Source organism: Hibiscus syriacus, unplaced genomic scaffold (genome assembly GCF_006381635.1).
Source record: "Hibiscus syriacus cultivar Baekdansim isolate YM2019G1 unplaced genomic scaffold, ASM638163v2 tig00111392_pilon, whole genome shotgun sequence".
Classification (NCBI taxonomy): domain Eukaryota; kingdom Viridiplantae; phylum Streptophyta; class Magnoliopsida; order Malvales; family Malvaceae; genus Hibiscus; species Hibiscus syriacus.
The window spans coordinates 2,359,455-2,376,782 of NW_024063078.1; the positions used below are offsets into that span (position 1 = coordinate 2,359,455).

The following is a 17,328-nucleotide window of genomic DNA, read 5'->3' on the forward strand; positions in this document are numbered from 1 at the left end:
TTCATTGTGTGTTCTCATCTTTGTTGAACCCTAAACCGAACTCAAACACGAGTTCCATTGAATTCTCGAGTAGATACGCTATTTAAATAATGTAGATGATACATATCTCTACGATTTAAATAACGTAGATGATACATATCTCTAATATCTCTAATCTTAACACAAGGAAGGAAATTATGGAACAAGTTCGATACGGGGCTATTAATTTACGATCCGGGCACAAACTTGGTAGCATAGATCCAAGCATTGTTGGCAACAGGGTTGTCAAGGTGATCCAAGAGGTTTTCCAGGGGACCTTTTCTGGTGACAATGGCTTGGACAAAGAAACCAAACATAGAGAACATGGCCAGCCTGCCATTCTTGATTTCTTTAAGTTCAGCAAACATGACAGGGTCATCAGCAAGACCAAGAGGGTCGAAGTATTGACCACCGGGATAAAGGTTGTTGCCTTCTCCAACACCGGGGAGACATGATATGGAAACCTTCGATGAGCCCCATGAGGACGACCTGGAAACCAAGGACGGCGAGAATGCTTTGAGCATGGACGAGGTTAGGGTTGCCTAGGTAGTCCAAGCCACCTTCTGAGAAGATTTGAGCTTCAGCCTTGAACCATACTGGTTCCTTGAAGTCCACCCTAACCCATTTCTCAAGGACTTCAGGTGTGATGCAGTCTAATGCTCCCAACATTGCCCTTCTTCCATGGATTACCTAGATAAGAACGAAACTCTTGTTTATTGGGCATTGAATTTAGTATTTTAAAAGGAAGCAAAAATAGCTGATGAGTATAAAATAAAAACGATAAACATAAAGTTACAAAAAAATCAAAATCGATTATAACAAAAAATAATTATGAAGAGCGTAATTTTTTTAGAATATATTGACTAAAATAAGTTGAAATAGAAAATATCACTATTTTCATAACAATTCGTGTAAATAATATAACTATTATGATTGTAACCTAAAAAGTTATCTTCAATACATTCTCGGTTGTAACCGAAATTATTATCAATTGTGTAATTTTTTAGAACAAACAAATAACATTTTAGATTAAAGCCGACTATAACGTATCATTCTCGGACTAATCAAAATAATTATCAATTATATAACTTTCTAAAACCTGTGACAAATTAACCTACCCAAAAACAGTTTGAAATTGGTAACAAGCTCACCTCAAGAGCTCTGTTCCTGGCAAAGGCTTCAGGGTCAGCTGACAAACCAGCAGTGTCCCATCCATAGTCACCAGGGAACTCACTGAAAAGGGTCCCAAGTACTTCACTCTGTCTAGTCCGTACCACAGTTCATTCCCCTACGCATTACATTACATTACATTACTCCCCAATGCAAAATTCAGTAAACAAGAGGACAAAAGGAGAGGGGAAACCCCAAAAAGCTTACCATTGAGTACTTGGAAGTGCCTACAGAGACGACATCCCTGAAAGGATTAACATTTTTGTTTTGGCCAAGAAAAGAGGTTGGCCTAAGGACAGTTCCTGAGCTAAGCATTGAAGCCATCGCCTCTCAGAATTGAAGGGGCAATGTTTTGTTTTTGGTTTATTTAGTTGAGTTTAGCTTGGCAAGGAAAATATGCATGGAAAGGGAAGTGGAAGTTATATATATTATATATATATATAGTAGAGAGAGAGATAACTGATTTTGGAGGTTTCAGGAGTCAGCCAATTAAAAGGCTGCAAAGGATTTGAAGTATCTCCAACTTTTATCCTTATATCCATACATTTTATCTTTTCCTTTTAAATTTTTTTTAGTCTGAGTTCATAAAATTTGATTCTAGTCGAATATAATTAAGATGTTTAATTTTCTATTCAAATTTAATAATAAATATTTAAAATATTATGATACTAACTGATTATACTTTAAACAACTTTTTATAATCATACACGATATACATATATATTTATTTATGTTATGTGATATATATAAATCATACAGAGTTGAAGGATTCAATTTGAATTTGAAAACTAACCTACTAATTATTAAAAAATTTGAATTATTTGAATCTTATATATAACTCAACTTGAATTTAAATTTTTTTAATCAAATCGAAATTTATACACCCTGCTAAAACTGATGGGAGCAATGGTTTAGGCTTTTGAACCTACGACTATACAGAAAAATAAAGACATATGCGACATCAAATACAAGACCTTTAAATCTTCGCTCTCCCAACTGACGTATCGCAGTCAAATTGTACTGAAATACACGACCTTTAAATCATCGCTCTTCCAGCTGACCTATCGCAGTCAAATTGTACTGAAATAATTTCATGCTGATTTTGTAGGTTGGTACATTCTTTAATTTTTCCTCCCTTCACATTTTCCTTTTTAATATCCGTGTATATTTTTTATAACGTTTATACAAAAACAATTTTTTATCTAAAGATCTAACAAGATGATTGTATCTTTTAAGTAATATCATGAATTTTAATTTTGATATTGTAAATGTAAAAGTTAAGTTGAAAAAATTAACTCAAAATAAATCTATATATCATCCGATCTAAAATAATCAGCCAACGAGTCAGCTATTGTGGTTGTACGAAAAAAATAATGTTTATGCAAAACTTTTGCCCGTGTAAACTTTGCAAAGAGGAAAAGTGAAAATCTGATCAGCTTTGATTATTTGCAAAGAACTGCTAATATCTTATGCCTCATATGATTAGCCAAATATTAACAAAGAAAAAAGCTTAATTATTACATAAGTACTAAAATGATTTACTAATAGTATAAAAAAGGAATTTATATAAATTTAAACTTGAAAGTAGTAGATACCAAATGAACTTACATTGTTGCTAATACATATACCAAGACACGAGGAAAATATAATACTCCTATATACGAATCTGGTGCGTACATCCTTTGTAATCTCGCAAGCAAAAGGTTTGTATAATGTAATAGGGCTATACAGTTCGTACCTAATTGCGCCTTGAAAACCATTTACATCTGAGGGCTGCTGCAGGATGGTTTTGCTTTTCGATTTCTCACCGTAGTCTTGTAGGTTGAAGGACGACGACAATTATCTTCTCAAAGATCCATAACGTTTTGTTGCCTACGAAACACGGAGGGACGGATTCAGACTGCAGTCATGGAATCCCAATGAATGATGCTAGGGATTTCTAGCACTAAGGGGAAACTAGTCTGATATTGCTGGAGGTATTGATACTGAATAAAAGGTAAAGATATAATTTGTTTTACTTAAATCTTGAGATTATAAACACGGTGAAGTTACGAGCGGAACCAGAATTCGGAACACTACTCGTAATTTAGAAGCAGCAGACTACAGAGGAAAATGTCCCAAAAGCCCGAGTAAAAAGGAGATAAATAGACAAACAAAAATATACATGCCAAGTTAACTGCAGAAAATGATTACAAAAGGAACAAATAGAACAATCACTAACCCGAGGTGGAGGCTTGTTAAATCTCGTCGTCGTTGTCGTCATCGTGCTTGCTCATGAACATTTTGTGAACCAAAGAGTCATCAGATTTCCGACCCCGCTTAGATGAAGATCCTCTATTTCTTCCCCTAGGAGTTGCTCTTTTGCGCCCTTTACCTTGAGCAATTTCATCATTTTCCTTCAAAAGATACAGAGCACTTATTTAGATTGTATTTACATTATTCTTGAAATTGTGATGACCAGGTACAGTCGCATAGAGAAGCAATAGAGCAGGAGCATGGGATTGAAATGAATCGACTGAGAGGCATTTCATACCGAACTGTTGTTAACCTCATTAATACCATGTTCTGCACTAGAAGCGGAGTTGATGTTCTCATCATCAGCAATGCTGTGGACTGAAGCTGATGCAGATCTGCATTAGTAAAATTACCCATGAGATTTAACTATTGATGCAAATTTCCATACGTTTAAGATACTTGCCAACAGGTTAGATCAAAGTGTCACCTTTGAGAATGGCGGAACCCCAAGGTCGAATCCAGAGTTGTCTGCTTTAAGCCACTAGATCCTCTGCCACTAGATCTGCCCCTTCCTCTAGTAGAACTTTACCTTTAACAAGTTCGGGAGCATCGCAAGATGATCGAGAAGCTGTCAATGACTCTTTCCGACCTATATTGGCAGAGCTTAATATCTGTGTTGTATCTTCATCATCGCTAAGGGAGGTTGCACTTACTATTCCAGTATCGTATTTACTCCTCGCATTCTATAATATTGGAGACCAAAAGTTTAGATGCAAAGAACGTTGTATAAGAAAACTTCATCAGCACTGAAAACAAATAGAAAGTGGAATATATCCAATCATTGTTGATCAGCACAGAGCAAATGTAAATTAAGATCACCTCAACGGACTGCACACTGGATGTGAACTGAAAAGTATCCTTAGGGTGTGAGGACCTTTCCTTGACACGTTCCTGCAAAATTAATAGATGAATTGAAGCATAGTGTATTTTGCCATCTACAGAAGGCACTATGGATGAACAATGGTCAACTTAGGAACATTTTTGCAATTGGGATATTTAGCATTAAAACTTTGTAGTAATTTTTATATCAATCAACTTGAAATGCTTGCCTCGAAGCACTCCCCAACTTTAATAATCAAGTCTTCCTCTTCAAAATTTGGAGCATCTGAATCTTTTCCAATTTTGTTCTGTCAATAAAAAGAGTGAAGAAATCACTGACACGAACAAAAATATGATGAAAAGAAAGAACTGTCAACTAATACATGCAATTGAGCAAACCATAAGATTATGTTATAAAACATCAGCCAAAAAGAATTTATAACAGGGACACCCAATTGACATAAAATTAAACAAGGATTAAAACAACACGAAGCCTTTCCCAAAATGCAAGGTCGTCTATATGAATCAGAGAAGCCATTTAGCTCTATTTAGGACCGCATCTCGAGTTAAAACAGTAAAAGTAAGTTCCTTAATAGTACTCTCTGAAAACATCTTCTTTCGTCCTCCCCTCCCCATTCTATCATTATGATTTTGCACTAATTTAAATGCATATTGGGTACCCTGTAAAATACTTACACGAGTTTCTTCGAGATTGTATTGCACACAGTTATAGAAAGCCAATTTGTCATCCTTATTAACAAAATTCTGAAGTGCAACATCCAAGTCATTGACTGGAAGGATCTCCATTTTCTGCAAGATAGACATGATAAAAAGGACCAGGTTAAAGGTGAATAAACTTCATTGTAAATATTTGATCCCTGTCATGCAAGTCCCATTTAGTTCGGTAACTGAAAGAAAACGGAAATCTGATACAGCTTTCGTATGCAGAAGCATTCAATCAATGCTTAGTTATTATGTCAAATTGAGTTTAGCATGGAAAATACATGGTGTTTTCAGTAAAAATATTTTCCATAGGAACAATATTCTAGATCATTATGCTTTTGGCATAGTACCCTCCGGGAGTACACTAAAATAAGCATTAATGCTATGTTTGGTTGGAGTGTTAATTTTCTTTACGTTTTAGCACACGAGTTAGCAATAAACTAACTTCACTAGGTCATTTTTTGTCACTCAAATGTATTAATTTGAACAAAGATAATGAATATATATTGCTTATTTTGAATAGGTATTAGTTCTTACATGAGTTTTTACTCAACTTCAAGTTTATATTTATACTATAAACTATTTTAAAACTCGAAACTTATGTAATAACTAAGTTTTCTCCTTGTGTTATGTACCAAAAGTGAAGTAAGTGATACAGGCAAAACAAAACAAAAAGGAAACATTGAATGCCAAGTTCAATTACCAGATTGTTTTCAGCAACTAATGCTTCTATATTCTGTTGATTCAGTTCTTCTAGACGAAGCATTTCAGAATCATCAATTTTGGCTACAATAAAAAGAAACTTAACTTTGTTGAAACCTTTCTTCTAGAAGCTAACATCAAACATATAAAATTAAGAAAACAAAAAGAGCTTTGATAATCCAGATGCTGTTGCAGAAACAAGCATATATGAAAAAGCAATATCTGATGGTCCTCAAAAGTGAAAATAAACTTCCAAGCCAACAGCTGTTCCAGTATATGTTAGCGAGTCTGCCCCAACAGCATTGTAATAGAATATTCCACTGCCCACCTATTCTTATCTTATTCTTCTATCCCCTCAAAAGAATTAGGGATTAATGTGATTAATTATATAAAGCAGAGGCTCATTTATCTCTGCAAGAGTGCTACCCATGTTCCAAACTGTCCAGTTAAATCTTTGGGAAACAGACTGTAGAGAAACTTGTTTGCAACCCATGTTCCAGACTGTAGAAAAACTTGTTAGCAGCTTTCAAAAATATAAGAATATCTTGAGGATATGCATCCTGCAAAAATTGAATATTAATTATTTAGTATCTGAATGAGAGAAATAAAAATATATATACAACTTATTCCTCAAACAGTATGAGCTATAGCCTCATTATACCTTCCCAACATACTTCTGTCCAAACCTTTTTGGATTTATTGTCATGAATCCAGAGTAATCCACCTATAATATTACACAAAGTATTGAAAAAGTTATATCCGGATGCAAAAGTCACCTTATCTCAAAGGTGAAACATGTCAAATGAATAAAATTTGGTACAAAAATCAGATTCCATAGTCGCATTAACATCATTCACAAAGCAGGGGCTGAAATCACCTTTACTCGGACGAATGGAAGCTTGGGCTCTGATCCACTGACAGTGTTCCTATTAGACTTCTCTATTAGATCACTGACCTAAAACGAAAGTTTAGTTATTAAGATAAAGACAAAGATTTGTTCTCACCATAGACACTTATAAAAATGTAATTGTTAGATGTCTCTTAGATAAAGTCGAAAACCATCTCATGCAAGAAAGAGACATGCCACTTTGTCCAAATGTTCAAGAATTGAGTTTTGATAGTTGGAATATTGTTTTAAAAGATGTTTTTAGGCATTCAACCTATATAATCCAAAGGTCGATGGTGATTTATTTTCAATTTAATCCAAATTAACTTTTTAATCTCTAATTTTCCAAAATAAGAATCGTTTTTTAAAATAATATTGAATTGTTTTCTTAAAAAAAATGGTTATGACAATGATGAGTGAAGGGGACATTCAATAATTTGTCGGTACATATATTATTGGCTTCTCTCCCACATCCCTATAGTTTCACTCTTCTCCTCCCCAATTATTATGTCCTTTCTGTGCCATATCTGCCTCTTAACAAATTTTCTGCTTCTTCAAAACCTCAGATGAAAATCTCTCACTAGTCCCAGAAAACCTTTCTTTCTTCTTCAATTCTCGATGGAGAACGAACGTGAGATTTCCTTTTCACGTGCAACTCACACGCAATATTTTACTGGTGACGATGAAGAAGAAAAGTTGGGAGATACAGAAGACGAAGAAGATTTGTTGGGAAATGAAGAAGAAGAGAGTTCGAGGGATAGTCGGAGGTTGTTGTTCACGTGCGGAGGCGGTTGCCGTCGCCGAACAACTTGGTCTCTGGGGCAAGTTTTCGACCCGAGAGCCAAATGGTTTCAGGAATGGAATAGGGTTTTCCGCCTCGTGTGCGCAACGGGTCTCTTCGTGGACCCGTTGTTCTTCTACGCCCTTTCGGTCAGCGAAACATGCATGTGCCTCTTCGTCGACGGGTGGTTCGCCATCACCGTGACGGCGCTTCGGTGCATGACCGACGCGTTGCACGTGTGGAACATGTGGTTGCAGCTCAAGATGATAAACCGATCGTCGGACGCCCGCCGCCATGATAAAAGAAGTGGAAGTGAGAACGAAGAGGAAAGAGATGGCAGAGGAGAAAGAAGCAACCGCCCTCGTGGCGGCGCGAGTGCTCGCCGCCGAGTGGCCTTCAAATACTTGAAAGCAAAGAAAGGATTCTTCTTTGATCTCTTTGTGATCCTACCTCTACCTCAGGTACATTCCACTCATTTCACAACATCGTCATAAATCACATTAATCAGTATCATTAACTAATATTAATTAGCAGCTAATAACCCATTAATCAATATGAGAGAGATTAAAATTTTACCATTTTTGTTTATGGTTTTAAAAGTTTACATTTTAGTGTTAGAAGAGATGACGAGTGCATGCCCTTAGTGATTCTGTTGCATGCAAAGGATACCCAGTGGACAGTGTAACAAACATGTGATGAAACCATGTCGTTTTTATATTTTTAGGAAGCGTATAATGGAAAGAGAAAAAATTTCAAAGGATTTCAGTCCATTGTAGTATTGCATTTGAAAATTGTTTTTTTCTTCTCTTCAAAAATTTATTTGAAGCAATAAGAAATATATTAACCAAGTAATTTTTTAATGAAAATTATTTTTAATGGACATGTAAATATTTAAAATTTTAGGTTTTCTGTTCAACATCTTTGTTAGACATTGATAATGCATACATAACATGCAGATGCACTTGCTTAAACTCATATCTTCATAAGAGGATAAAATTATCTTTTAATGACTCAATGGTTTCAGATAAAAAATATTTAAATTTATACAATTTCATGAAACATATACAATCATTATAAATTTATTTTTAATATAAAATATTTTATTATATTTGCATTATTTAATTTAATATATTTTATTAGTATAATATTAAAAATTAATATTATTTAAATATATATTTTTTAACTTATAACATCATTTCCTGCGTCCAGACATAAATACTAAACACTTGCATCTTAAACTAAACATTTTAAAAATATAATGATCACCTAACTTTTTAAGATAAATACTAAACTAGCCCTTATCATCTTTCTATTCTTATACTTTTTCATTTTAAATTCTTAATTTTTGGATCGTAATTTATTGGCCATTGATATAAAAGAGGTTTATTGATTAAGATGTTTCTTTAAAGGAGAATCCAATTATTTTTCTCCTTTTCTGTACAAAATTCCTTCTCTCTTCATTAGAGAAAAGATCGATATACGATTTTATTCTCTTCTTTTTTACTAGAAAACAAAAAACTAATTATTTTGTTTAATAATTATAAAGTAAAATAAAATATTTTAAAAAATGTGTACGTTAAGAAATATTTGCCGAACTAAAATTTATATAAACACACAAATATAAGCATGCTTTATAAATTATATATAGTACAATTGTATCGAATGCTAACGGACTAACATGATTTCACAATGCAATGAAGATTGTACTATGGGTTGCAATTCCATCTTTACTGGAGAAAGGATCAGTAACCCTAGTGACGACGGTGTTCCTCATCATCTTCCTCTTCCAATACCTTCCGAAGATATACCACTCCGTTTGCCTCCTACGCCGTCTGCAGAACCTTTCCGGCTACATCTTCGGAACCGTCTGGTGGGGAATCGCTCTCAACTTGATTGCTTATTTCGTCGCTTCACACGTAAGTTTTTACATAAGAAAAATGTATCTCATCAAAAATTTACCTATTTAATCGCGAAAACAATTAATATATAATAATCAAGGATGAATCAAAAAATATTGAAAAAATCGTATTCTAATAAAATTTAAACTCTCTAACATAAAATCCTGTGTATATTCTCGATAATCATCGATCCTCGGAAAAATAGAGGTAAATAGTATTCTTTGAAGTGATTGTGAAAAGGAATATTCTCAACAAAAACAAGAAGGTTAACTTTTTATATGATTCCCCCCTTTTTTTTTATAAGGTTTTGGAAAAGGTGTTTTTAGTGATCAAGACTTTTAGCAAATCCCTAATTAATTTTTGGCCTATTCCGAAAATGGGAAAAGGACTAGAGATAAAGTAAGTGAAAAATGTTCCGTAAAGGTGGAAAATCATAAATAATTATTTTTTCAATACCCTATTTTTCTATTCGTGATTCACGTGGGAGGAAAAACTTTAATTAAATATTGCAAATAGTGCACCTTTTGATATCTTTTACTTGGTTATAGGCAGTTCATGTCATTTTATATTAAAATATTCATTTCATTTAGGTACTCAATTATTTTAACATTTGCTACGGCTTATTTAGGATAATATTGAAAAAAAATTAAAATAAAAGAAATAGAGATAAAGATAAGTTATTTAAGAAAATATAATGAAACTTACAATATTTTTAAAACCGTTTAACAGATACGAGAGCTCTGTTGGGGTCCAAAGGGGCCTCGGCCCCTACGAAAGTTTTATATATTTGATACATTTTTATCTAATATTATTTTAGTTCTTGTAAAAATAATTATTCAAATAAAAAATATAAGAATTTATTAAACATTTAATTAAGTAGGTTCCATATTTTCAATTTTTTTGTCTAATAACAATTTAGGTCATTGTAAGTTTAAATATTAGACAAATTAGTCATTGTCTTCTGAATTTTGAGTTTAAATACCTAATAAGTCAATATAATTTTTTTGAAAAGTTTGATATTTTGATCTCTATCCATATTTAATCTTGACTCCGTCCCTGTCATTTAAGTACGATTTTATTAAAATCATCATTTGTTAATATGAAAAAACATGTGTCACGAAAGTTGTACGTAATTATCAATGACTTCCATGATAATTTTTTCTCAATGTTATTCTGATTGAACCTATATATGTTTATTTTTTACTTGTTTCATGTTTTCTCTTGAACGGACTCGGTGCATGAATAGGCGGTGGGGGCGTGTTGGTATTTGCTAGGGATTAAGAGATCGGCCAAGTGCCTGAAAGAGCAATGTAGAGGAATAGAGAATTGTGATATGAGATTATTGGCTTGCAAAGACCCAATTTACTACGGGACAAGAAGCATGATGAGGGATAGAGCAAGGCTGCTCTGGGCAGAAAACAAGCAAGCAAGAAGCATATGCATTGAAGGATCCGATAACTACGATTACGGAGCTTATAAATGGACCGTTCAGCTCGTCACCAATGAGAGTCGACTCGAGAAAATACTTTTCCCCATCTTCTGGGGTCTTATGACTCTCAGGTTTCGTTCTCTCAATCTTTTTTCAATTAATTATGGTCGAATTAATCATTCTTGAATAATAAAATGACCTTGGGCTGCACATGAATATATATATATTTGCTTCTTACCCTTCCTTTTGGGTGTGTAAATTATCAGCACATTTGGGAACTTGGAGAGCACAACAGAATGGCTAGAAGTTGTCTTCAACATCATTGTTCTTACCAGTGGACTTCTTCTCGTCACAATGTTGATCGGGAACATTAAGGTATTTACGGCCCATAAAAATAGGTTAAAATATATGACATGTCACTCAAATATTAATTTGGTTATATACAAGTTATTTTTAAAAGTCGTGATTTATTCACTCAATTAAAAATTGTTACAAATAGATCAATAACTATTAAATGTTAGATAGAATAGTAAAGTGGCTTGGTATAATAATAGTACATTTATTTCAATTTTATTGAGGGGATGATATGTTTATAACAATATTTTACTTGAATAACCAAATTATAATTTGTTTTAAAGAATGTAATCTATTTCCAACCGAACTAATAAGATAAGGACCTGAAATGTATTTTACCAAAAACAATAATAACAGGATTGATAGTGCAGCTGTAGTGGATGTAATACAAATTCCTACAGAAAAATGTCGGTTTTGACCAAAGCACATACCAAAATCCCTTAGGTTCCAGTGGAACCCATCAAACGATTCTATCTGTCTCCAACAAATTTTTTATAATTTTCATGTTCAGACATACATTTTGTCTTATACAAAAATCTGACATTTCTGCCACGTTTCATCCACTGGTACACCAATATGTTTTCTGCTTCTAACTACTTTTTTTTAATATAAAAATATAAAATATTATTGTGTTTATCTTTTCTGGTGTGGGTATGTTTAATGAAGGTGTTTCTGCATGCAACTACGTCCAAGAAACAAGCTATGCAATTGAAGATGAGGAACATCGAGTGGTGGATGAGGAAGAGGCGCTTGCCTTCAGGGTTCCGGCATAGGGTCCGTAATTACGAGCGGCAACGGTGGGCGGCGATGCGTGGTGTCGATGAATGCGAGATGATCAAAAATCTACCCGAGGGGCTCCGGAGGGATATCAAGTACCACCTTTGCTTGGATTTAGTTAGACAGGTAACTAATTTCACAAAGTAAAGATTAATTTTTTATAAACATTAATCCTAAATGAAATTGAAAATTGCCATAACTTTTTTGCACAAAATTCCATTTTTGATGGGCCAAAGAATCAAATTTTGAGAGATATTGAACCTTGTATATGAGACAATAAGTAAAAAAAATATTTAAATTATAAAAAGATTAAAGTCTTTTTTTTTATTAAAAAAAATGGCATGAATACAAATTAAAACCTTTTCTTTATGCATGCCCTTCAAATAAATTTTAAAATTTTAAATTATATGTCAACATATGCCTTTAACAAAGTTATATTTGTTTCAGGTACCATTGTTTCAACACATGGATGATTTGGTCCTAGAAAACATTTGTGATCGTGTTAAATCTTTAATTTTCACCAAGGGAGAAACTGTAAGTATCAATTTCTGTTTTGTAAAATTTTATTTGAGACAGTTGAGTATGTATAATATGTGTATCGGATAGGAATATTTTAAGAAAAAAAATCGGAATCATTGGCATGGATATTGCAGATAACTAGAGAAGGTGACCCGGTACAAAGAATGCTGTTTGTAGTTAGGGGACATCTCCAAAGCAGTCAAGTTCTAAGAGATGGTGTGAAAAGTTGCTGCATGTTAGGCCCCGGAAATTTTAGCGGTGACGAGCTCTTATCGTGGTGTCTTCGAAGGCCCTTAATTGAGAGGCTTCCGCCATCGTGTTCCACACTCGTAACACTCGAAACTACCGAGGCATTCAGCCTTGAAGCTGAAGACGTTAAATATGTCACGCAACATTTCCGCTACACATTCATTAACGAAAAGATCCAGATGAGTGCTCGATATTATTCTCCCGGGTGGCGGACATGGGCAGCAGTTGCGATTCAGTTGGCTTGGAGGCGGTACAAGCACCGGTTAACTCTCACGTCGTTGTCATTCATTCGGCCTCGAAGACCGTTATCGAGGAGTAATTCGTTAGGGGAGGACAGGCTCAGGCTTTATACAGCTATGTTGACTTCACCGAAGCCAAATCAAGAAGATTTTTATTTTTGAAAAAAGGTTTAAAACGAGGCTTCATGGAGTTCCGAAGGTCCGGTGTTTCGAGTTTGCATTTGTTCTGATATCATTTGTGATGATATGCAACCTGCTGCACGGTTTGAAGCATGGCTGCTGCTATGCAAGATGTTCATAGGAAAGGCCTTTCTTAGCTTAAGTTTTGAGTTGACACAGAGACTGAAGCTAAGTGAGGCTTTTTGTACTGCAATTTGTGAATTGTTACACTATTGGTAATATCATATTACTGATTTAAAGTAATTTTTTCCGTCTAAACATCAGAATATATTTCTAAAATGTAAAACTAACACCTCTGATCTTAGATTCCATGAACCAAACGCACTTCCACGATATTTGGTTCAATGTAATAAACCATATAGTCAAGGCATATGCAACCGAGCATAAAGAATGAGCTCAGTTTCTGCAACAGAAGAGACCTTAAAAAGCAAAATTGCAAGGTTGCCATCATTTAACTTCGAAAACCATATCTACTTGGTAGCCTCAGTGCGATCTCGGTAGCTTCAGTGACATCGAAAGAATCAAGGGTGAATGAACATGAATGAACAAACAAGTACAATTCAGCCCAGAATGGACATGAATGAACAAACAAGTACCAGCCCTGCATCTTCACGACAAGTTGCAAAAGATCATGACATGAATGAATATAAACAAGATAACCTGCGCAGCTGACCTACGAATCTATGATAGGGTGAGTTCCGGAAAAGGATGTCAGCAGCTGTTCGAAAGCCCTACATGCTGCCGGAGATTACTAATTGCCATGCAAGTAAATTTAAAACCACAACTCGTTCATGGTAAGACCAAGTGATCATTTAAAAAGAAAACAGAATAAGATACATAAATCACTTCAAACCAGAGCAAAATTCATTCTTGTTAATCTAAAATAGCAGTGTATAGTACAATCCTAGTGAATTCAATGGCTATAATCAAACATTTCAACAGAAACACAAGGTTAAACACATGTAACACATATATAAGCACTCCGACCTCAAAAAGTGGACGAATATGAAAATGCATTGTTCCTTGTATTTATTTCCATGACAAAAAAACACCCCATTATCTACAAGTAAGATGGCATTCCCTCCTCTAATGGCATGAGAACACACGGTTCTCCTCTACATGAACTCATCCGCCAACTCATCTCTTTACCTTCCCTCCTCTAAGGAGTCGCAAATTGAGGGATTCAACCAAAGAAAAAAAGCACTTACAGCCTAATCAAACAACACTTCATGTTGAATCTACCGCTTCAACTTGCTGACGTGCCAGGTATTTTTCCCTTCGCTCTTTCTGAAATCATCAAATATAAGTAAAGTCAGAAGGGAGAGAAGGAAAAAGGAACTTTGTTTCAGATATATAGACGGTTAATTACCCATTCATCAATTACAAGACCTTCGCCAACAACCCGGGGACCTGTTTCAATGGCGGGTTTCTTGCATGTTTCGAGAGCAGCCTCAGCTAACTGACACTTAAGTTTCTCCAATGCCTTAAGGAACAAGAGGAAAATTAAACCATTGAAAGGCGACCCATAAGGTGTAGAAAGCAAAACAATACTAATATAATTTGCCACTTACAGAGCTAGGCAACCCCACATCAAGAAATACAACCCGCAAATTCTTTCTACAGTCACTTGATCCCTTCGTTCATCAAACTATATAGCAGAAGGTGTAATAAAAAAAATTACGTGTTAGCATCAGCTTCTTAAGGTTAGCAGGGATTAACATCCAATAAAGGTACATGATCAAATTCTAATAAAAATAACACAACCAACAAGCACATTAGGCATTAAATGCAAAAAAAAGATTTGGAAACCTTAAAAGTCTATGGAACATATTAAAGGATCAATTTTACATGCTTACACCAGCTCTCATGGCATTCTACTGATGATCACAGCTTTTGCAAAGGTTTTTTTTTTTTGAAATAAAAGACTTTTGCAAAGGCTTATGAACGTTCATTATCAAATGGTTGAGTCTTTGGAACAGATACTACCTTGTATTCACCTCACACTAATAAAAAAAATTGTTTGTTAGTTAACATGAATGAACTCTATCTTATAACTACCTATCCAATTGATTGCTACTATAAAAGACATTTTTCTGCAGCAATTTGACTAAACTCATATTATAATGCCCTAACCAAAAAAGCTCTAATGCGACTAAACAAAACTATTTTTCCAAACTAGGCTCTGGTCCAGCAATGGTAAGAAGAAAATGGCAATATAATCATACTATTCGCTAAAGCAGTGTTTCATAACCACAATCTTCACGCATGTCAGCCAAATGAAAACAGAGAAACTTTACCAAGTAAAAAAAAACCCTTTAAGCAGATTTCGTCTTATCCGAATAAGAACAACCAACTAAAGCATCAACTTAACAAGCATTTTCCTTCAACACTTTCAAATATCCTAAATTTCCCGTTTAAATTCATCCGAGATCCACTGAGATTAATGAAATGCTAACAAAACAAGGGCCTCCACGGAACTGAACTTTAAGAGAAAAAACCAAATATAGAAGCATGAACATCAATGAAGTTACAAGCTCGGGCAAGTAATCCACTCCAGCTGTTACCTTCAAGCTCATTATCTTAAATTTAACTTTACTCTTTAAATCCACCCGCACCTCATCATTCTCCGGACGCTCTATAAATTTAAACACTGTAAAAACAAACAAACAAACAAACCAAGTCAAACAAAATTATTATAATAAAATTTCAAAACGAGCTGCAGTTTTTTATTACCAGTTGCGATAATTATTTCCCCTGGCGCCAAAATGCCACCAGGTGGACGCATAAAACAACTCTTCGGCGCAGTAGTCTGAAACTACAAAATAATAAATAAAAAAGTGAACTAAATAAATAAACAGCCAGATTCAACGAAATTATCAAATGTTATTATATTAACGGTAAAATTTAGTAACTTAAGGAATTAACCGTTAGAACCGTAGCATTTATGAGCCTCATTAAAAACCTCCCTAATCTAATTGGAGGAAAAGAGTGCTACATAAGAGAACATACAACCAAAACAAACCAAAAACGAAAATCAGGCCAACAAAGGCAACTTAAACGATCAAATACAAATCCTACCGAACTAAATCAGATCCAACCGACCAAACATAACAAAAAATCCATCCAACTCCAAGCACATCTCAATTTCAACCGACGAGGCTACATCTACTACATCAGCGCAACCAGAGATTTTGAGCACCCGCGACGTAAGATCGACACATAGACAGCAGAAACGATCCAAAAGCTTCAAAGCTGACGACCATAAGAGATATTTGGTGAAGAGATCGTTACCGGGCTAAAAACAAGAGGCCACCGAACAGAAGATCCTACAAATTGCTTGATAACTCGGTACCAAAGAGAACCGTAGCATTAAACCTCGTTTGAATGGAATATGAGAATTTAACCAAAATTAGCATATCAATTCATTGACAAATCATGACTTTAAATAAAAGAATCGCGTAAATTACAGTAAATTTTGGCATAAAAGACGAGAAGTAAAAGATTAGTAACTCAATTTTACCTTGAAAGCTACGTGAGATTTACTAGTGTTCTTCAACCTGATCGCACTTCTCGCCTGAGTTCCAGGCTCATCTACAGTTAGAAAATACATATTGAGAAATTAAAAAGGATATAGAAATTTAGCTCTACGAAGTCAAAGGCTAAGCAAAGCGGGGATTAGTACAAGGGAAATAGAGGTTATTAGAAGGATCCAGACGAAGACGGCGCCGAGGAGAAAGAAGCGATCTGGCAATGGAAGAAACAGTTTTGGATAACTTGACGGGCATCGTCTCCTAATGGTGGCTGCCATTGTGGTTGAGATTTCTACTCGAAGAAGAAGACGAAGAGTTGTTCGTCGTCGACGAAGTTTGCCAAAGGGAGCAGAGACCGGACATCTTCCTTTCGGAACTCAGCTGCTCTCGGTCGATGATCGCCAGTGCCGCCGTTAAGTCAGCCGTCGACTGTGGCGGTAAAATTATCTCTCTTCCATCGGTACTAAAAAAGAAATTAAAAAAAAATATAAACGTAGGAAATGAATTTTAATAAAAAAAAAAGTTTTTTTTAATATTGATATTTTTTGGTCTGTGGATTTTAAGCGTGCAAAATGGCTACATTCCCGGCGAATTTAAACTCAGGTCGGATTTGATATCTTTATCTAACTGTAATTAATTGCTGCTTCGATTCCGTCGCTGACGTGAATGTACCTCTGGGGCATTCACGTAATTAAGACGGAGTTTCAAGGGTAATCTTCACATCAAACTACAAACGTTTTAAGGGGTAATATAGTCAAT

General features: G+C 34.8%; 1 protein-coding gene and 3 pseudogenes across 1 annotated transcript; 1 reads left to right on the plus strand and 3 right to left on the minus strand.

Annotated features, from left to right (window-relative positions):
- Positions 1-166: 166 nt before the first annotated feature.
- Positions 167-1,575, minus strand: LOC120160135 (annotated as a pseudogene).
- Positions 1,576-3,425: 1,850 nt separating this feature from the next.
- Positions 3,426-6,220, minus strand: LOC120160625 (annotated as a pseudogene).
- A 996-nt stretch (positions 6,221-7,216) lies between these two features.
- LOC120160485 (cyclic nucleotide-gated ion channel 4-like) lies at positions 7,217-13,105 on the plus strand. Its single transcript, XM_039170898.1, has 7 exons — positions 7,217-7,855; positions 9,095-9,310; positions 10,539-10,852; positions 10,988-11,096; positions 11,742-11,978; positions 12,300-12,386; positions 12,506-13,105. The coding sequence occupies exons 1-7, from the start codon at positions 7,232-7,234 to the stop codon at positions 13,019-13,021; spliced, it is 2,103 nt and encodes a 700-aa protein (XP_039026829.1). The 5' UTR covers positions 7,217-7,231; the 3' UTR covers positions 13,022-13,105.
- Positions 13,106-13,885: 780 nt separating this feature from the next.
- On the minus strand, positions 13,886-16,981 carry LOC120160486 (annotated as a pseudogene).
- Between the last annotated feature and the right edge of the window lie 347 nt (positions 16,982-17,328).

What these genes read in the sequence shown, in the direction of transcription:
- LOC120160485 (XM_039170898.1), top strand. Translation starts at nt 7,232, where the DNA reads ATGGAGAACGAACGTGAGATTTCCTTTTCACGTGCAACTCACACGCAA. An exon ending in TGGGGTCTTATGACTCTCAG is followed by an intron (nt 10,853 to 10,987) that starts GTTTCGTTCTCT and finishes GTAAATTATCAG; the next exon opens with CACATTTGGGAACTTGGAGA. An exon ending in GCTTGGATTTAGTTAGACAG is followed by an intron (nt 11,979 to 12,299) that starts GTAACTAATTTC and finishes TATTTGTTTCAG; the next exon opens with GTACCATTGTTTCAACACAT.